Source organism: Lynx rufus, unplaced genomic scaffold (assembly GCF_022079265.1).
Source record: "Lynx rufus isolate CCGP_SWC_20201006 ecotype Redwood Valley unplaced genomic scaffold, mLynRuf1.p SCAF_15, whole genome shotgun sequence".
NCBI classification, from domain to species: domain Eukaryota; kingdom Metazoa; phylum Chordata; class Mammalia; order Carnivora; family Felidae; genus Lynx; species Lynx rufus.
The window spans coordinates 22,941,238-22,960,662 of NW_025814829.1; the positions used below are offsets into that span (position 1 = coordinate 22,941,238).

The following is a 19,425-nucleotide window of genomic DNA, read 5'->3' on the forward strand; positions in this document are numbered from 1 at the left end:
GCCACGGCATGCAGGCTGTGGGGCGGCCACTTCAGCCAGACCCCCTGCTCATGGTTGCCCACCCGGCCTTTGAACTGGGCCCCGTGTCGTGCAAGTCTTTGAGGCCATTTCTTTCCTCCTTGGAGGGTGGACAGATGGAACACAGTCTCAGGTGGAGCACATTCTTTATTGCTCACCTCTCCCCCTTCACGGCACAGGGCCCGGCGTGCAGGAGGCCCTCCCAGTGAAACCAGGCCCCAGCGGGCTTGCTGAGGCTGACTGGCACTGACCAACGGGGCACAGACCTCTTCTGCTCCCGCACAGCACAGCCACCAGTGCTGACTCAAGGCAGCCCGTCCGTGAGCACTCTGTTCAGACAGTCGTAGAGGTATATGTACTGTTCCTGGTGGCAGACGTTGGGGTAAGGAGCGTCACCCTGACTGCCCAAATCTGATGCCGAAGGCCTCCCTTGTGTCTCCTAACCCTTAGGGTTCCATCTGGGAGCATCGTGGTCCCCAGCACCACCTGGTGACTCCCCAGACAGTGCTGCCTAGAGATAGCTCCTAGAACCTTCCCTACCCCCCTTCCTTACTCCCTCCCACAACTAAGCCCTGGTGGCCTCTCACCAGCGTTGGGGTCATGAGGCCACAGGCCTGTGACTGCTGCAAGGCCACGTTAAAGATGTCCACAGTGCACTCAGCCCCCACCTGCTGCAGCAGCTGGTCCATGGCCAGGAAGGTGCCCAGCTGAGCCACACCCTTGCTGCAATTGACCTTGAGTTAGATAGGGCATGGGAGCGGGGGAAGGGGGCGGTGCAGAGAAAGCTGGGGTATCCAGGTATATGGGGAAACCCAACGCGGGCCTGGGGACTGGGAAGGGGACACCGGGTGCCTGGTGAGCCAGCCAGCTTGGGCCCAAGCAGGGAGGGCGTATATTCTTAAAAGATGTCATATTCCCAGAAGATATCCAGGCAGAGTAAGGAGACAGGAGCATTGGGAGACTGTGTAGACCGTGTCCTTTTGACCCGTGACCCAAGCAGGGCTCAGTGGGATAGATGTGAGGCCCTGCTGGAGAGGCAGTGAGGGGATCCCGGCACCCACACCCCCCAGGCTTTTGTCCCGCAGCACCTGGAGTGGCTCAGCAGTGTGCCTGGCTTCATCGTGTCCCGAGAGCAGCACCGGCCCACGGCGGCCAAGAAGGGTAACAGGGTGGTGGCAGGGAGCTCACGCCCTGGCTCCCAGCACGGAAACAGCAGCCTCTGTACCTGCCTCTCCTTCCTGCTCTCCCCCTGGGGACAAAGGCAGTGGCACTGGTGCCAGGGAGGAGCAGAGGAAAACAGCACAAGACTCCTCCACAGAGCCCACCACCCCACACCCTGTGGCCCCAGCACCTACATGTGTGACCCTCAGGAGGGTACAGGGCCAGCCCGCTGTGCTGCTCTCAGCCACCCAGTGCACTGTCACCATGTCTGTGACAACGGGCTGCTTCTCCGTCGGCCAGAACGCCTGTCGCCGGGACCAAGTCAGGGCTGCTCAGGAGGCTTCCCAAGCTCTCTGCCCACACACCCTGCCCACAGGCCCGCCACACCACGACCTCCACCCCCCACCCCTCTCCCAGCTCCCGAGGCTTCCACCCTGACTGCCATCTGATGCCGAAGGCCTTCCTTGTGTCTCCTAACCCTTAGGTTAGGGTTAGGGTTAGGGGTCTTTCTGCCCCCCTCACCTTCTCCCAGGTGTCAGGTGGGCACAGGGAGACCAGCACATGGGCCCTATGCTCCCACACCAGCTCCCAGAACTCCTCGGGTGCTGCAGGGCCAGTCAGCACAACGTGGTCATGGCCAGAAGGCCCACCCTGCAGAGCACAACTCATTGGCTCCCAGGGACTGAGGGTGCCCCCTGCTCACCACAGCTCTAGGGCCCCCAGAGACCCCAGCTCCAGCTTAATAAGCACAAATGATCAGAGAGGGCAAGTAATAGGGCATCATCTCACAGGGAAGAGCCAGGCTTCGAGCATCTCGTTAGGGGGACTTTCCTCCACCGGAGAAAACCGCACTTGAGAAGAATCATCTGAGGGAAGATGGTGAGGGTGAGGCTGCCTGAGGCCCTCTTCCCCGGGCCCCGGGCCGCCCGCCCACCCACAGTCCGCGGGCACTCACAGGCGACCGTGCTGTCCTGCTCATGGCCAGGAGGGGGCGCGGAAGAGTCAGCCTCGTCCTTGATGGCCTGGAGCAGGAGCTGCGGGGGCGGAGGAGATGCGCTCAGGGCGCTCCGCGGGACGGAACCCACAGAAAGTGCTGTCTGGGCAAGGACAGCCCCCTCAGCTGTCACCCACCCCCTGGTCTGAAACACACCTTGTACTCTTTCAAGAAGCCGGCGTTGGCATTGGCCGCCCTCTTGGCGCAGGCCTCTGCGAAGTTCATCACCGAGATGGGCTGGGACCTGGGGGAGGGGCGGAGAGGGGAGGAGGCACTCGGGGTTCCCCAGCTCCCGCTTCTGGTCTTCTCAGCTCTGCCCATGGATAGGATCAGGGGCCTGTTGGTGGGAGGGCACAGGGAACCCGTGCCCCCACCCCACAAGGGCCCCAGGGGAGCTGCAACTCACTCAGGGGTGTCAGAGGGCGCTTCCAGAATCTTGTTCAGGAGGCAATTGTGCAGGAAGATGTATTGGGTCTGGCAGGAGGAGGAGGAGTCAGTCTGCTAAGGCAGTATGGCCCAGCAGAGGGATTTTCCAAGGGCCCAACCGGCAAGACAGGGCTGGGGTGGGGGTGGGGGGGCCATTTGGGACCTTGCCCACGCTGTCGCTGTCGCACAGCGTCAAAGCCGCCAGAGGCCTGCCCCACCTCCCCCTTGACAGAAAGGGAAACAGAAGCCCAGATAGGATGGCGACACGGTAGAGCCCCGCCCCCCAGGTCCTCAGTGTGCCCCCTCGAGTTCCTTTCCTCGGCCCCTCCAGACTCGATGTGGCCTCCCCCCGCCCCCCACAACCCACCTCCCGCCCACTCCTTCAGGACCCTGGCTGCCCCGCCCAGCCTGCCGAGCCCTCACCGGGGTCTGGATCATGAGGGGCCGGTACAGCCGCAGCGCATACACAGCGTTGAACACGTCTACCGCCTGCTCCTCCTCCAGCTGCTGCAGCAGCCTTGACAGGGCCACGAAGGTGCCCGTGCGGCCCACGCCCGCACTGTGGGGACAGCCCTGGGCTGAGCCCTGCCCGAGGTCCCAGAGCCCCGCCTCCCCTGCCTCCCCTCAGGCCCGCCCACCTGCCCTCACCTGCAGTGCACCAGGATGGGGCCGGTGCCCTGGGTGGCCCGGGCCTGCTCCCGTACCAGTTCCACGAAGGAGAGCAGGGAGTCGGGGGCCTCAGGGACGCTGTGGTCAGGCCAGGTGGTGAATTGCAGCTGCTTCACCCTCCGCTGCTGCTGCTGGACAATCTGGGATCGGGAAGGGACGGGAGCAGGGGTCCCTGGCCTCAGCCCTTTGGCTTTCTTCACCAGATCCCTGAGGGCAGGGCGACTGATCCCTCCACCCTCAGTGGGGTGACAGCTAAACCTGCCCCTCAGATCGCATGCTTCCCTTGACCCCTTCGTTCCCCAGCCTCCTGAGTAGCGTCGGCCTATAGGGGATGCCCAGGCAGAGGGGTGAGGCCAGTCCCTGGCTCTCCTGCCCCAGGAGGTCACAGCCTGGCAAGGCTGATGGGCACAAGGGGTGAGGGGTGAAGCAGGGAGCCCCGAACTGAGTGCAGGGCAGGGGAGGGCAGGGCAGAAACCGTCGCTTCACCCTGTTCTACCTTTGACACACTGCGTCGCTTCGGATAACACTTGAACCTTCCCTGTGCCTCCCTACCCCCTCCCTAACCAACTTCCCTGGACAGGCAGGGGCTGCGTGCTTGCAATTCTCAGAAGGAAGGAGGCCAGGGGACGCAGGAGGTGAGGCAACCTTCTCAGAGTCTCGGCTCGAATGCCCGCCCCACCCTGCCGTGTCCCCTGGGGCACACACATGCTGCAGCTGCAATTCCCGCTTGGTCCACTCTTCCTCGGGCTCCTCAGCCAGCAGGTGGACGGTGATGTGACCATGGGTGACAGGGGTAGGGTCTGCTGGCCAGTAATGCTCACACAGCACCTAGGGCCAGAGGGTCAGAGCAAGGGTGTGGGGTGGCTGTGGGCCCAGCCTCATTACTGCCACCCCTGGTTTATCCGGACCAACCACCCCCCCCCCACACACACACACACTCATCTTTCTGGTCTCTGCCACCCTGTTGAAATTATGCTCTCTGTACAAACCCGAGTCCCCGGCTACCTCATCCAGAAGCTTCTCTGTTCTGGCTGGCCTCCAGCACCATCACCCCCACACCTCTCATATGACCCTTAAGACTTCAAGGCAGCTGTTGGTCTCCTTTACAAAATTGGATGCCTTTATTTAGGGCTGCCTGGCCTTGCCCCACTGCTTCAGCTGGAGGACAAACCCAGCAGGTGCTCTCTCTGTCCCAGGGCTCTGCATTGAGCAGGGCACAGAAGAGACATCCATCCACCAGGCTTGTTGAAAGAAAGGATGCAGAAAGCCCTATCTCTGATGCCCATCCCGAGACAGTCCGTACCCCGTTCTTTCCCCCCCAACGCCTTTGCCCCCCTCTGCCTAGAACAAGAGCAAGTGGAAATAATGAGATACAGCAGAGGTGAGGGGCGCTTGGGTGGCTCAGTCAGTTAAGCATCAGACTCTTGATTTTGGGTCAGGTCATGATCTCACAGTTCATGGGTTCAAGCCCCACATTGGGCTCCGTGCTCACAGTGCTGAGCCTGCTTGGAATTCTCTCTCCCTCTCTCTGTCTGCCCCTCCCCAACTTGTGCTTTCATTCTCTCAAAATAAATAAATAAGAACTTAAAAAAAAAAAGGGAAAGAAAGAAACAGCAGCGGTCAGAGGAAACGGAGTCAACCGGGGAGCTTGAGTACCTAGTCCCTCTAACTGCTTCCCATTCTGGGTGGCCTTGGGGACCCCTACCAACCTCCAGGACTGATTGGCCTCTCTCAGGCCTCACCTACCTTCCCAGACCTAAGATGGTAAGGGGAGAACTCCTGTAAGGAGAACATGCGCCACCCCGTGGCCACTCTAGGAAACTGCAAGGCATGCTCACCCTCCCATTCTCCATGCCCACGGTCAGCATGACAATGATGCGGACCTGCTGCTCCCACACAAGCCGCCAGAAGTCCTCCAGAGTTTTCTTGAGAGGGCCCTGGGTGGCAATAAATTCCTGCGGGTGGCTGTAGCCCTGGGGAGTGCAGAAGACAGGAGCATGTTAATTGGTGACGCTTCGGTCCCCCAGGCCCCACCGGGCACACAGCAGTAAATGTCCCATGTGCGATTTCCAGGAAGGAGGAGAGTGTGCCTACACGTGTGCACATGACCACATGTGTGCACCAAGAATCCAAACCAGGAGGGGTGGCTTCAGAGACACCACCAGCACCCCAGCGCCACCTTGAAGGGGCAAGAAAAGCCCACATGAGAGTAAGAAGGTACTAATGTGACAGAAATAGTCTCCCCAGTCCAACCTGTTCACCAACCCCCTTCTGAGACCAAACTCCACGTTTCTCCCATGCTCAAAAATCGTCCGCAGCTCCCATGGCCCAGCAAGTAAAATCCAAAGCCCTTAGCTTAACAATCAAGCCCCTCCTTCATCCGGGCCCAATCTAACTGTGCTGTCTCACCTCCCCCAACCCGGCACCCCGGCCCCACGCTGTCTGTGCGTGTGCACCCAGCTGTTCTCTGGTTGTTCTTTCCAACCTTTCCCCTCTTTCGTCTTTTATCAAAATTCTACTCATCCTTCAAGAGATTACACGTCCCCTCCTCCAGGAAGCCTTTCTTGACTCCTCGAGTGGACTGAATTTCTCCTCCTTCCATGTTCTCTGAATACCACGCTTGTCCCCTTAATACAGCACTCGTCACACTGAGTGGTAGATGTGACACACACAGGCAGCGCATGTGTGCCTGTCTCACACACACACACATACACACATACACACACACACATACACAGTGTGCTGCTTTGAAGGCAAGAATACAGGTAGCCAGCTCTGACTCTGACACTCTGCCAGCACAGTGCCTGGCACACAGTAGGCCCTCAATAAATACGTGCCAGGTCGACCTAAAGGAACACAAGCTGGTGATCTTTATGGACGACTGCTACAGCCAGGGTAGGACAGCGTGTCCCGCAAAGCAGCCAGTCTCCCGAACGGACACACCCACAGCCAGCTCTGAAGGTGGCCCTTACCGGGATGAAGTTGGCATTGATGTAGTCGGAGTGGGGCTCTCCCTCCAGCTGGGTCAGCCTGACCCGGGAGTGATCATCTGCAGAGGGAAAAACTGTGTGTGCGGTGCCCGGGCATAGGGAGCACCCCCCACCGCCCCCCACCCCCGTCCAGGCCCAGCCCTGGCCATCTGCTCCCCGGCACTCACAGGGTAGCACGTGCGGGTAACGGTTCTTGGTGGCATTGGCGGGGTGCTCCGCCTCCAGCCTGGGCTGCTCCTTGCCCACCTCCTTCAGCTCCTGCAGAGATTGGGCCAGGCGCTGCTTTCTGAAGTGGACCCATCTCTCCCCACACCAGGGGAGGGACAGGGGTGGGGTGTGCACGGCTGGGAGCTCCCCCCAGACTTCAGGGCAGGCCCAGCCCAACCTAGATGGCCCAGGTCCTCTTTGCTCCGAGCCCGAGGGCAGCAGAGGCCTTACCTCGAACTCCTGAAAGAAAGCCTGGTGAGCGTGCGCACTCTTGGCCTCAAAACTCTGCCGGAAGCTTTGGATAGGGATTGGCCGATGGGTCCGCCTGGTGGGAGAGGGAGGGAGTGGGCCCACGGCAGGGTCCTGCCCTGAGCTCAGTGGATCGTTGGGACACCCCCTGGAATGGAGCCGGCACGCATTTTTCCACACACGCGGATGCACAGCCTGGGCCGCCAGCCCCCAGTGCAGAAAGACAGACAAGGGGACAGACGGAGGAGGGCAGAGCAGACAGGATCCACATGTGAAGGCACACACGAGGCTTTCAGCCCCTGCCACCATCACCGGTTCTGAGGAGGGCTTCTGTGCATAGTCGATGCTCACCGATGTGGGTTCGACATGAAGTCGGTGTAGGGGAGCACAGGAGGGACCAGAGGAGAGAATTACAGATCTAACATCACCGGGGAAAGAAAGAGATGCGGCCTGATATCGCCCAGTTGTCAGGGGTAAGGTGAGGACTGGAGTAGGTGAATTGGGAGGAGGGGGAGGAGGCTGAACGGGCAGAGAGGAGACAGATGAGCTCTAGGGTTGGAGAAAAGGCCTCGTGAAGGTGTGACAGAGCTGCGAGGTGACGGACAAGGGAGTCCCAGAGGCGCAGGCTGCTGGGGAGACTGGGCGATGCCACCATGACCCGTGCCAGACATGGCCACACTGCCCAGCACACCACGAGGAGACATGGGAAAGTGCCCTCACCGCAGGTTGTAAGCTGTCAGCTCTTGGGAAAACCGACTCTTCTCTGCCCTGCAAAGGATGAAGAGGCGTGTGGGAGGGAGCCCAACGGGGCAGGGGCACGGGGAGCTTCTTGGGGAAGAAGCCATTCCTCCCCCAGCCATGCTGGCCCCCGCCTTCGCTCTCACTCACCTCTGTCCCTTCACCCTCCTCCAGTACAGCAGGCCCAGCAGGGCACAGATTGTGAGGACACAGCCCATCATGATGCCCACTGCCGCTGGGAGGGACGTGGCTACCCTGGAGACACTGGCCCTGGGCTCTATGAAGTGCAAAGGGAGAGTAGAGTAGAGTAGCCTTGTCCCACTGTTCTGCGGTGACCGGACTTGAGAGCCTCTGGGAGGAGCGCACAGTGACAACCCCCCTCAGAAGTCCCAAATACCACCCGAGGCCAGAAATGGCTGCCAAGGGGACTGAAAATGCCCAGCAAGCTCTCCCTGCCCCTGGCTTCTGAGCTTGCCCCAAAGGCTCTACTCCCCTCCCTGACACCCTCAAAGAAAAGAAGAGGGTAGGGACCTGGCTTCCTGGACCTTCTAGAACTACACTGTCCAATACGGTAGCCACTAGCCACAAGGGGGCATGGAGTGCTTGAAATATGGCTACTCCAAATTAAGCTTTGCTATGAGCATGAAATACACATAGAATTTCGAAGACTTAGTAATAAAGAAAAGAATGTAAAATACCTCATTAAGAATTTTTTTAATTGATCACATGTTGATATGATAATATTGATAGCTTAGTTTAAATAAAATGTTCCTAAAACTAATTTCACCTGTTTTATTTTTACCCGTTTAACACAGCTACTAGGGAATATTAACATACATATGTGGTTCACCCTTGTGACTTGCCTTATGTTTCTATTGGACAGTGCTGTTCTAGAATCTCAGTGGCCTGGGAGCGACAGCACAGAGTGGGGCAGTGCAGGAAGGTAGTGTGATCGCGGGCAGTGACAACCCCTTTCATTAATGCCTCGCCCCCTCCCCCCCCCCCTCAGCCCACCCAGGCCAAGTCAGGTGCTAGCAGTACCTTCAGTACTGGCTCTGGGTCTCCCAGCTCTGCTGGGCAGGACGTGCCCTCCCTGGAATCCAAGCTCAATCCTACCTGTTGCTGGTTGGGGACGAGCCCAGAACAGGGGGTCCCAGCACTCTTCCCCTGCCCTGGGGCCCAGCTGGAACCCTAGCCAGGTGTCCACCCTACCTGAGAAGGCTGAGAAGGAGATAATGGTCTCAGGAGGGCTGTATCTGGTAAAGGCCACGACACTGAACCTGGGGCAGAGAAACAGGACCTTCTGTTCTGGAGGGGCAAACAAAGAGGGCAAAGCCCCTCCCAAGACACTGAGTCATTAACAATAGACACTCAGAGAGCGAGAGCCTCTCTCCACACCTGTTAAGAGGTTATGTGTCACGCTACCTGAACAAGCTACCCCTGACTTCTTTTCAATCTTCCCTTCCCACAGCAAGAAGCCCTAACATAAGTACCTAAACATCCTTGGAAAGCTGAAACAGAATCCACCCCCCCCTTTTTTTTCCTGAAAAAAAGAACCATGTAACAGATGGGTGTTTTCCTTTTTGCCTTGCCTACCAGGGAGCCCAGTCGAAACAACTCTGTGGACCCTTATGGGCCAACAAATGCTTTCTCTTCGTAAGTCAGTCCAGATCTTTTGCAGAGGGAATGTGCAAACAACCCATCAGTGAAAGTTAAAAGCCCCCGCCCCCTCAGTCTTAGCCCTCACCGATACTGGGAACCTGGCTTGAGTTGCCCGTTACAGATCTCCTGGGTCTGGCCACAGTCCTCTGTACCCATAGGCACCATCCAGGATCTCGGCACAGCCCAGGGCCCTGGGTAGAAGGGGTTGGGGAGCAGGATGGCCAGGTAGGAGTCCTGTCCTCCATAGTAGTGGTCATACCACGTGTGGTTGATGGCTTCCTGGGGAGGCCGCACCACTACAGAGGAACAAGAAAGGGGCAGCGCAAGGGCAGCAGTGAGACTGAAGCCTCTCTCCCTGCCCACAAAGCGGCTACCCTGTTTCTCTAGCATGTTCCCACCATGCATAGCACAACATCAGCCCTATCTTTAAGAATGTTCTGGGTCTCTCTTCCTACTCCAGCACTCATGCCAGCCACAGGCATTTCACCTCAGTGGTCAGTATCTGGACCCTCCCCCCCCCCCACCATCCCATGCCAGGCAACAGCCAGGGTCTCCCATCCCCTCCTGGCCCAGGACTCACGTGACATGTTGGTGGTGGCAATGATGCCATACCACTGGATCTGCCCATCGTCCTGGCCAAACATACCCCGTGTGATCATCACTCCCATCCCCGCCTCAGGCTCCAGCTGGGGGGCTGCAGCTAAGTCCGGGGGGCGCCAGCCTGGGGATGGAGCGGAGAAGAGTGAGGTCCTAACTAGGTGCCAGTGGCCAAGGGCAGGGGCCATGCTGTCACATCCCCAGCACCTCTTACGGTGCCTGGCAACCAGTGCCTGATGGGTGCAACTAAATAAGAACCGAGAGACCCCTGGGCCGGGGTGCCGGCGGTGAGGCTCCATACTATGGTATCTGGATCAGGGCCAGAGGAAGGCTTGGGAGTTGGGGGACAGGGAGAGTCCCCGGCAGTGAGGGCCACGGCAGTGAGAACCCCAGCGGTGATGTTGGAGGAAGGCTAAGGGAGCGGAGGGGGCTCCGGAGACCGTGGAAAGGGCTTACCCTCTGCAGAAGTGGCGCACAGCAGGGTGACCACACGACTCCACAGACCGTTCCGGCCCAGCACGGTGAGACTGATGCGATAGGAAGCAGCGGGCAGCAGGCCGGGCAACAGGAGGGCATCCCCAGAGGTGTTAGCCTGGAAGACGATGTGAGCATGCCCTCCCGCAGCCAGATGTTCTGCCACCACCAGACAGGTGTCCACATCCCCCGAGGGCATCGTCCAGTGCAGGGCCAGGCGAGTGGCCTCGGGCTGGCACTGCACGTCCTCCACGGGGCCAGGCTCTGTGGGAAGCAAAGGTTCTGCGCTGTGTGGGGGTCGGTGCACCCCAAGAGGCTGGCACCTGGGGCAGCAGCTGTCAGAATCAGCAGGTACAAAGGGACTGGGCATTTATGTTCACAGGAAGAGGCCCTGGCCACACAGAGAAACAACTTCTCCTTTGGGCATCACTGCCCATCTGGAGAAGCACAGGGAGCATATCCCCGGGGAAGGGGTGGGTGAGCCCCCACCGGAGGGGAGCAGGTGGCTCCGAATAGAATGGGCAGCGTCGCAGCCCGGACTGGAGCCTCCCGCTCCTCCTCCCCCGACACACGCCAACATACCAACAGGCAGCACGACGGGGTGAGTGGACGCCTGGAGTGGCCCCGCCTGGCACAGCACTGACAGGGACAGATGGCGTCCAGGTGTGAGGTCCCTTAGAATGAGGAGGGCTTGGCCAAGCGCCAGGGGCTGCTCCCAGGAGAGGTGGCCGGCCTCTGAGAGTTGGGCATGGCACACCCCCTGCCCCAGGGGGCCACCGGCCCAGGCCAGGTTGATTACGGCACTGCCCGCCTGCATCGATACCAACAGCTCATTGGGCACGAGCGGGGCTGTGGAGGGAAAGAGAGCCGGTGAACCAAGCTGCGTGGGGTACGTGAGGCCAGAAGCTCGCTGGCTCCAGGCAGGGCCCTCGGGTGCGGAATTTGGGAGATGGGACTAGAGTGGCGGCTAAGAAAAGAATCCAGGGGTCTCAGAGGCAGCCCTGCCCGCCTCTCCTCCCCTCATTGCCTTTTCCGGCCGCGACTCACAGGTCCAGCCAGAGACATTGGCCGCTGCGGTGCCGAGAGGCCCAGCCTGCGACATGATCTCCACCTCGTACTGAGTGCCTGGGGTCAGAGCTGAGAAGCTTGTGCTGTCCACCTCGGCTCCCACGGTGCTGGCGCTTGCCTGGGCACCTGCCTGGTACAGAGTCACCTGATAGCCGTCTCGCGCCCCGGGAGCATGCACCCAGGATGCCCGGAGCTGGGTGGGACCTTCAGTGGTCACGTTCACCAGAGGAGGGGCGAGGGGGGCTGTGGGGAGAGCAAGATATGGGAAGGTGGAGAAGAAGAGAGGTGCTGTGGGCCAAACTATGTCCCCCCGAAATTCATGTTGAGGTCCTAACCCCCAGAATACGACAGTTTGGGGGCATAAGATCCTCAAAGGGGTAATTAAGTGACGTCATGAGGATGGAACCCTAATCCACTACGACCGGGGTCCTCATAAGAAGAGGAAATCTGGACACAGACACGCACGGAGGGAAGACTGTGTGAAGACACAGGGAGAAGGGGGCCGTCTGCAAACCAAGGACAGGGGCCTGGGACAGAAACTGCCGTCCTCAAGGCTTTCCGAAGAAACCAATCTTGCCAACTCATTGAGCTCGGATCTCCAGCCTCTGGAACTGTGACACAATAAATTTCTGCTGCTTAAGCCCCCAGCCTGTGGTGCTGTGTTATGGCAGCCCGGACAAACGAACACAGAAGAAAAGAATGCAAACCACATCTCTGGCTCTCTCCTCCCTCCTGTGTCCCTCCATCCTTCCCAGGCGGGGAAGCACCAGCTCAGGCCAACAGCAGGGCTAGCTCAAACAGTAGTACTGCATGAACACATTAACCCCTCCCCCTCCCAAAGCAGCCAGGCCTCTCGGAGGCAGGGCCGGACGGGGCAGCACCAGCCCCTGTACCCAAACAGCTTGGCAAGACCCCCTGAGTGACTGGGCAGGTTCTCAAGGACAGGCAAAGTCTGGGGGCCCAAGCTGCGCCCCTTCACCCTCAGCTGGAGCCCGGGCCCTAGAGCCACACAAGCCTGGCCCAGTCACCCAGCCAACACCTCCTCTGCAAATGGGGAAACTGAGGCTCACAGAGGGACAACGTTTGCTCTAGGGACTGGGCCATAGCTAAAACCCAGGTCTCCTGCCTCCTAGGCCGGTGCTCTTTCCAGCTTCCTCTCAGACCCGTCTGAGGTCACATGGCCCCTGGGAGGAATCAGGAGGACAGAGCAGGGGGTGGGGGAGTCACCACCCTGGAGAAGGATGATTCTGAGGGTGGGGGAAGGGGTGACAGCAGCTATACTTTGGCTCTAGCAAGAATGCAACACTCAGAGAAGGCAGAAGGAATGAGGCTGGTGTGAGAGGGAGCTTCCAAACCCAGGTCTATGGCTGTGGAGGCTCCACAGGAGAAGGAGAGAGCTCCACCGTGCGCTGCTCAGTGTGTCCCATGCTTCAGTAACTGCATGACCCTGTCCAGCGCCGGCACCCTCCCCCGCTCCTCTCTGGAGGTTAGCGTGCGGCTAGGAGCACAGACTCTGGGTCACAGTGTCAGAAATGGAATCCCGACTCCCCACTTAGGGCTGAGGAACCCAGGACAAGTCACTTTGTTTATCTGTGCCTCAGTTTCCTGATCTGTGAAATGGGCAGAGCCATAGTAGCCACCTCCTAGGCTGGTTGTCATGAGGAGGAAATGAGAGAACATGGGGAGAACACTTAGCAAAGGGCCCAGTGAACACGAGTCACTGCTGTCGCTATCAAACACTCCCAGCCCAGGGGGAGCTCGAGGCTGGGTCCTGGGTCCCGTCCCCACTGCTCCCCACTCCCGCACTGGCCATATGAGAGCCTGGAGAGTGGCATGGCCCAGCCACTGTACAAGAGCAAGCCCCTGGGTTCTGCCCATCTTCCAGGATCCCTGAGGATTCCCAGTTAAGGACGTCCTGGTGCCTAGAGATCAGGGATCAACCACAGTCAACCCAGCTGCCTGCGCACAGATGATGAAGAGGTCAAGGGGAGCACGCAGCCCCCCTCGCCCCGCTGGGGAATCCAACCAGCAAGGGTGGCCAGGAAGGAAGGGGTGGGCAGGGGGCACTCACGCATCCAGCCGGTGGCATTGGTGCTGCTGCTCTCATCTGGGCCCCTCAAGGTGGCCAGCTGAACCAGGAACGCGGTGCCTGGGGGCAGTGGGGTCCAGGAGAAGTTCTGAGTCTCGGGAGTCAGAGCCTCCTTGCTTTCCAGAGTCAGGGGCCTCAGGCGGTAAAGCCGCAGCTGGAAGCCATCCCTGCCCCCAGGCGGGGGACTCCAGGAGGCCGTCAGGGCAGGAGGCTGGGTGGCAAGGCCCAGGCTCAAGTTGGCAGGAGGAGCGGGGACTGCAAGGTCAAGGAAGAAATAGATTTGGAATGACGCGAACCCCCTGCCGTTGCCTTCCCTGCCTCCCCTTCCCCTGTGCTCTTCTCCTGGACACCAAGAGAGCCCCAAACACTGCCAGCCTACAAATCCAGCTCCCTCCCCACACGGTCAGCTCCTTGACAGTGTGATGTCTGGCTCACAGGGTCCCCACAAGGCCCAGGACCCACCTAAATGTTTAACCCTTTGGGTCCTGGTCTCCAGCTCATCTGCTGACCTTCAGTGCCTGCAAGCTCATTCTCTCTCTCTCTCTTTCTCTGTCTCTGTCTCTCCCTCTCCCCTCTCCTCCTCCCTCTTCCTCTCTCTCCTGAGGGCCTTGGTGCATGCTTAGCTTCTCCATAAAGCCCCTCTCTGTCCAACTCAGACTACAAGCTTCTCAGTTCACTCTCCTTCTCCTCCTCCTTCAGGAAGCCTTCCCTGATTCCCTAAGCAGGCTTCCCTTCTGTAAGTCCTACAAGATTAGACTGAACCACATAAACTTCCCATTAGTCATCAATTTTAACCTATAAGAACACAGTTGCATGTGATTTGAAATATGTTGTACATATTCCCATCATACATTTATGTTTTTTATATGATCTGTAAAATAATACACATCATGTATGTGTGTGCACGTATATGTATTTATACATATATTTATATAGCTTCCGTTTACTTGTCAATATTCCTAGACTGTCTTGTTCATAATGTTTAGCCTCAGCACCTAGCCCCATACCTAAAAAATGGGAAGCATTCATTAAATGTGTGTTGAATAGATGGATAGATGGGCGGATGGCCGCCCAAATGGTAGGAGGTGGAAAATGCTTGCCAATAGATTCCTGAAAGGCCCACCTCGGATGGACACGGGACCGTCTAAGTCAAGAGGAGGCACGCAGAAGAGCGGACAGTAAGGGAAGCTGGGCCCCCACCCCCACTGTCCTGGGCTGGCCTCCCAGAGGCTGAAGCCAGGGAACTCACGGGTGCAGGCACGGGTCCTTTGGATGGGGGAGCTGAGGTTCCCTGCCCAGGTCCACACTGACACAGTGTAGCAGGAGCCGGGCACTAGACCCCTCAGAGTCAGGCTGGAATTGTCTGGTCCCAAGTCAATAAGACTGTCTGGTGACCTCTGGCTGCCCTCCGGATGCCAGGTGACCCTGTAGCCTTCTTGCCACCCTGGTGCTGGGGCCCAACCAATGGTCAGGTCAGAGGGGCTGCCCCTGCCGGTGACATCCAGTGACTGTGGTGCCAGGAGCTCTGAAGAGAGGGACAGTTTGGTAAGGGGGCCATACTGCGTCTGTGGCCCCGTGAAGCCCTTTCCCAGCTCTTCTGAGCCTCCCCTCTACCCAGATTTCCCTCCCCAGGGCAAGGCCTCCCCTGCCCCCACTCCGCAGGGTCAGGGGACAGTGGCTGACACTCACTTGTATGGCCTGTGGGGCTCTGGGTAGTGTTTCCCAGAGACGAGACAATGTCCACCTGGTAGTTGGCCCCAGGCCCCAGCTCATGCAAAGCGACCTGCGTGGAAGCAGGTGGCACGGAGATGTTTCCGAGGAGGCTTGGGGTTCCCTCAGTGTAGAGCAGTGCCTGCCTCCTGGGCTCCCTGGTGGCCCCCAACCCATCCAGCTGCAGCGTGGTCCCATTGCTTTGTCTGGGCTGGGCAGCAGAATCTGCAGAGGATGCAAATTCTGGAGAGTGAGAACCCAGCTGCCACTCAAGGCAGGTGCCCCTGGGCAGGGCCTCATCCTGTTCCCCATCAGCCCAGACTCACCATTCAGCCAGGCACTGGCCCGGGCCCAGGCATCATAGCGCCCGGCCAGGACCCTCAGCTCCAGAGTGTAGGGTCCAGCGGGCAGGGGCCCTGGGAATGTGGCGTTGAGGGCTCCGGGACCCAGTGTGATGGTCTTCTCCACCTGCCCACTTAGCCTGAGCAGGTAGCCATCCCGGGCACCAGACCCTGCCTTCCAGCTTGCCCAGAGCTCCGAGGGCAGGGGAATGACCACCAGGTCCAAGGGTGCAGAAGGATCTATGGGTAAAAGGAGGAAACATATGCAGAAAGACCTAAACGGTGGATAAGAAAGATCCTACCCTCCTCACTCCAGCTTCTTCCTCCAACACTAGACCACGTCTCATCCAGAGGCCAGCAGCCACCGTTTGCCACGTTCTGGGTGAATTCTGGGATCGGGCCACAGACAACAATAACAGAAATAATAACGCATCAAGTACCAAGCACATAGATGCCAGCAGGGTACGAAGTACCCTACGCGCAGTATCTCACGTCTACTCCCCACAACGCTGCGAAGGGGGTGCTACTGTCACCAGCCACGTTTAAAGAAACAGAAATTGAGACACCGAGAAGGTAAGTAACTTGTCCAGAGACCCACAGCCAGTGAGAGGCAGAGATGAAATTCAGAACCCAGGCAGTCCGGCTCCTCCAGCCGTAGCCCATGCACGACAGTGCTTCCCTGAGCAAAAACATGGCAACGTCAACATGGGCTCTGCGGGCACCCAGCCCGGGCTCAGGTTGGCCTGGTCACTCACAAGCTGCTTGACCTTGGGTCCCTCCTGTCTCTGAACCTCGGCTCCCTCTACCATACACTGGGGATGACATGACCGCGTGGGGCCGGTCTGAGGACTAAATGAGATCATCTGTGGCTGGCACACGAAGGCTTCGAGGGGTGACCATTACACCGCCATCACCTCTTCAGGTGGGCACCTGCCACCAGCCAACAGGTGGCGCGCTCCCTCCGTGCCTCATCCCTTCCCCACAGGATTCCAAAGGAACCCCGGCCTCCGCCACGTATATCCCACCCACTCGGCCAGAGAAGAGCCGAGGAGCCTCCGCTGTAACCCCCTGGCCCCCCACCCCCACCCCAAGCACTCACAGGTCCACTCGGTGACATTGGGCCCCACTGCCTGTTGGGGCCCGGCAACAGCACTGAGCGTCAGCTCGTAGCGGGTGCCCGGAGAGAGGTGAAGGAAGGTGTGATTGGAGGCTCCCCGTCTGACCACCGCAGTCAGGCTGGTGCCGCCCAAGAGGTTTGTGAGCATGAGGTGGAACCAGGCTGCCCCCTCAGAGCCGTTCCAGGAGGCTCGCAGGGCACGGGTGCCCAGAGCGTGCAGCACCAGCTGGTGGGGAGACACGGGGGCTGGAAGGGGGACGGAGAGAGCAAAGTCAGGCTTGAGAAAGAGCCCTGGCGTGGGATCCCGGCACCAGCCCTGGCAGCCAGGAAGACTAGAAGCCCAGCTATGTTGGGGCAGGGTTCCCTAGGAGGCTCTGGGCTGCCCCCGCCACGTCCCAGACCAACCGCCTGGTCTGGGCCTTTGCCAGGTGCCTGCCTTACCTGTCCACTGGTGGGCGCTGGTGTTCGCCTGGAGGTTGCCAGCCCAGGTGGTAACCTCCAGAACATACTCGCTACCTGGCAGGAGGTTGCTAAAATTGCAGGCCAGGCTGCCCGGCGGCAGGGAGATGTTACGCGCCAGTGTCTGTGATTCTAGGTGGTAGAGGAGAAGTCGGTAGCCATCCTGCCCCCCGGGGGCAGCGCCCCACGAGGCCTCGAGGCTGGACGGGCTCCCAGGGCTACGGAGTTGCAGGTTGCAGACAGGTGATGGGGCTGCATCAGGGGTAGAGAGAAGTGCCAAGTTCAGGGCCAAAGGGGCATCATCCCTGTGCCTCAAATGCTTCCAAATGGGTCACGGTACCAGGCATGGTCCTCAGAGACGTTGCCCTCCTTGGCTACCCTGCCCTGTGCCAACCCTGCAGGACAGATGCCTCCTGCTCGGACCCCTTGCAATGCCTGCACACTACTCGCCCCCACGCACCAGTGCGCGCAGTGAGGATGATGGTGGTATTCTGCCCACAGGGTCCCAGGGCAGTCACTTCCAGCAGGTAGCGACTTCCTGGCACCAGGTCCCGGAACTCAAAGCTGGATGCGTTGGTGTGGGCCTGGAGCTGCGGCCCTTCTGGAGAGCCCAGGGGACTCAGGTGGGTGAGGCGGAGGGCATGGCTGAACTTGTCTGGCCCTGGGGCTCCCCAGCTCAGGAAGAGGCTAGTAGGCCGCCCCTGGCTGCTGACGTTCACTTTCAGAGGTGGTCCTGGGGAAAAGGGGTGCATTCAGAGTCTCCCGATACCCTTTCTCCCCTAAAGAAGGAGGAAAGGCAAAGGAAAAAAAAAGGGCCAGAGCAGAGGCAAGGCCTGGCATGGAGAAACCAACCCTGCACCCCCACTCCCTCCTACCTCCCAGACCTCCTTCCCCCCACTGAAGACACCTACCTCCACTCTCTCCGTCTGGGCTCCTTGCCAGAGAGTGACACTCATGTCCCTATAGGAAGGAGGGAGGAGGGGGGAGGAGATGGGCAGAGGGCTCTGGGGTCCGTGGAAGCCAGCAGGGGACAGGGCCGAGATCAGAGAGAAGGCTGTCCTCTTGTCTGGCACTCCCCCAGACAGGGACAAAAGGGCATCACCCACAGGCACACCCCAAGTTCAGGAGGCAGCCCCGCGCAGGCAGAAGCGGTTTGTTCTTTCTGTCCTCTGAGCCAGCGGCTGGGAAGAAACAGCCTCTGCTCTGCCTAATGCAGACCAGCTGTGGGGCCCCACAGAGAGGTGGGAGCCCGGACGGGCCCTGGAGAACAGCTCCCCGGCTGCCTGCCTGCCCCCTGTGCCCACCTCACCTGGGCCAAGAAACCCCGGAGCCAGAGGAAGACAGCAAACAGGATCGAGGGCCTCATCCCGATGTCTGTAAAGGAAAGTTAAGAGGCAGCAGGGGTGGAGCCAGTCCCCCCAACCCTCCCCTTGCCCCACTGGCTGGCTGGCTGGCTGGCTGACGGGCGGACGCGGACGGGCAGGCGGGCGAGGGTGGGAAGGCCGAGTTTCAGCGAGATGGCAGGTGGCAGGCAGCCAAAGACCAAGGAGGTGCCTCTCAGCCCGGACCCTAACCCCTCTGCCCACCCAGCCTTGGCAAGATTCAGCGAGGGGAGAGAGACCCCGGGGCCCAGAAGGTAGAAGGGCATTGCACCCCGTGGGCTGCAGACAAGCCCGCCTCTCCCTCTGCCTCCCCCGCCTCCACCCCTCCTCCAGCAGTTGACCTTCCAGGGGGGTCTCGGGAAAGACCAAGGCAAGGGATGGCCTCTCGAGTGGGCACACATAGCAAAGGCAGCTGGCTCCCCACTCCCCGACCCCAGAGAGGAGTGTGGTTCTGCCGACCCTATCAACACGTGGCAGATGGATAGAGTGTTTGTCCAGTCGGCGGAGGGAAAGGAGGGTCCCGGTTACATCACGTGGATGTGTGTTGCTGTGGAACGGATGGACCACAGCTGTGGGTGTGTGTCCCCTTCTGTGCACCCACGTGGCACCATGCCCTTGTGGACAGAGGCACAAGAGCACATCCTAAAGTCCCTGAGTCACAGCGATTATAGATCTAGAAGAGCCCACCTGGCCCCTGGGACCCATCTGTTCCCACACCCTCACTGCCCAGATGAGGAAGCTGGTCTCCAGAGAGGGGAAGAGCCCAGTCCGAGAAGGCCAGTCCTGCTCCCAACCCCCCCGATTAGGGTCCTCTCAGCTCAGAGCTCTCTGAGGAGCTACTTAAGTCCCTAGGACGTTTGCTTACTTAAGTCCCTTGTCCACATAGATCAGTGGTGCCCACCCCAGCCTCTGCCCGCCCCCCAGCCCCCAGCAGGCTGCAGGCAAGGGGACCTTCCCTGGCACTTGGCCTAGAAGCAGGCCTGCTTGGTTCCAGCCTAAGGCCAGCTACTCACCTGGAACTGCTCACCCATGTGCGAGGGGAGGGGGAGGCAGAACAGAAGGGGAAGAAATGGC

At 59.6% G+C, this 19,425-nt stretch overlaps 1 protein-coding gene across 1 annotated transcript; it reads right to left on the minus strand.

Moving 5' to 3' along the window:
* Positions 1-157: 157 nt before the first annotated feature.
* LOC124509827 (receptor-type tyrosine-protein phosphatase V-like) lies at positions 158-19,382 on the minus strand. The gene is made up of 35 exons (XM_047076444.1): positions 19,365-19,382; positions 19,039-19,090; positions 18,279-18,343; positions 17,881-17,929; positions 17,430-17,702; positions 16,952-17,221; positions 16,493-16,756; positions 15,379-15,633; positions 15,032-15,277; positions 14,592-14,867; positions 13,325-13,597; positions 11,233-11,496; positions 10,768-11,034; positions 10,168-10,449; positions 9,695-9,835; positions 9,200-9,410; positions 8,665-8,732; positions 7,603-7,729; positions 7,435-7,482; positions 6,697-6,790; positions 6,426-6,516; positions 6,241-6,317; positions 5,107-5,241; positions 3,974-4,096; positions 3,248-3,408; positions 3,023-3,158; positions 2,580-2,647; positions 2,330-2,486; positions 2,135-2,213; positions 1,969-2,045; positions 1,702-1,830; positions 1,374-1,484; positions 1,107-1,267; positions 606-741; positions 158-382 (listed from the first exon to the last, which is right to left on the minus strand). Exons 1-35 carry the CDS (start codon positions 19,380-19,382, stop codon positions 323-325), a joined length of 5,244 nt encoding a protein of 1,747 aa, XP_046932400.1. The 3' UTR covers positions 158-322.
* Positions 19,383-19,425: the final 43 nt, after the last annotated feature.

Coding starts and splice junctions, on each gene's coding strand:
- LOC124509827 (XM_047076444.1), bottom strand. Junction 17,703..17,880: donor CCCAGACGGAGAGAGTGGAG/GTAGGTGTCTTC, acceptor CCTTTTCCCCAG/GACCACCTCTGAAAGTGAAC. Junction 2,214..2,329: donor GCTTCTTGAAAGAGTACAAG/GTGTGTTTCAGA, acceptor CCGCCCCCGCAG/CTCCTGCTCCAGGCCATCAA.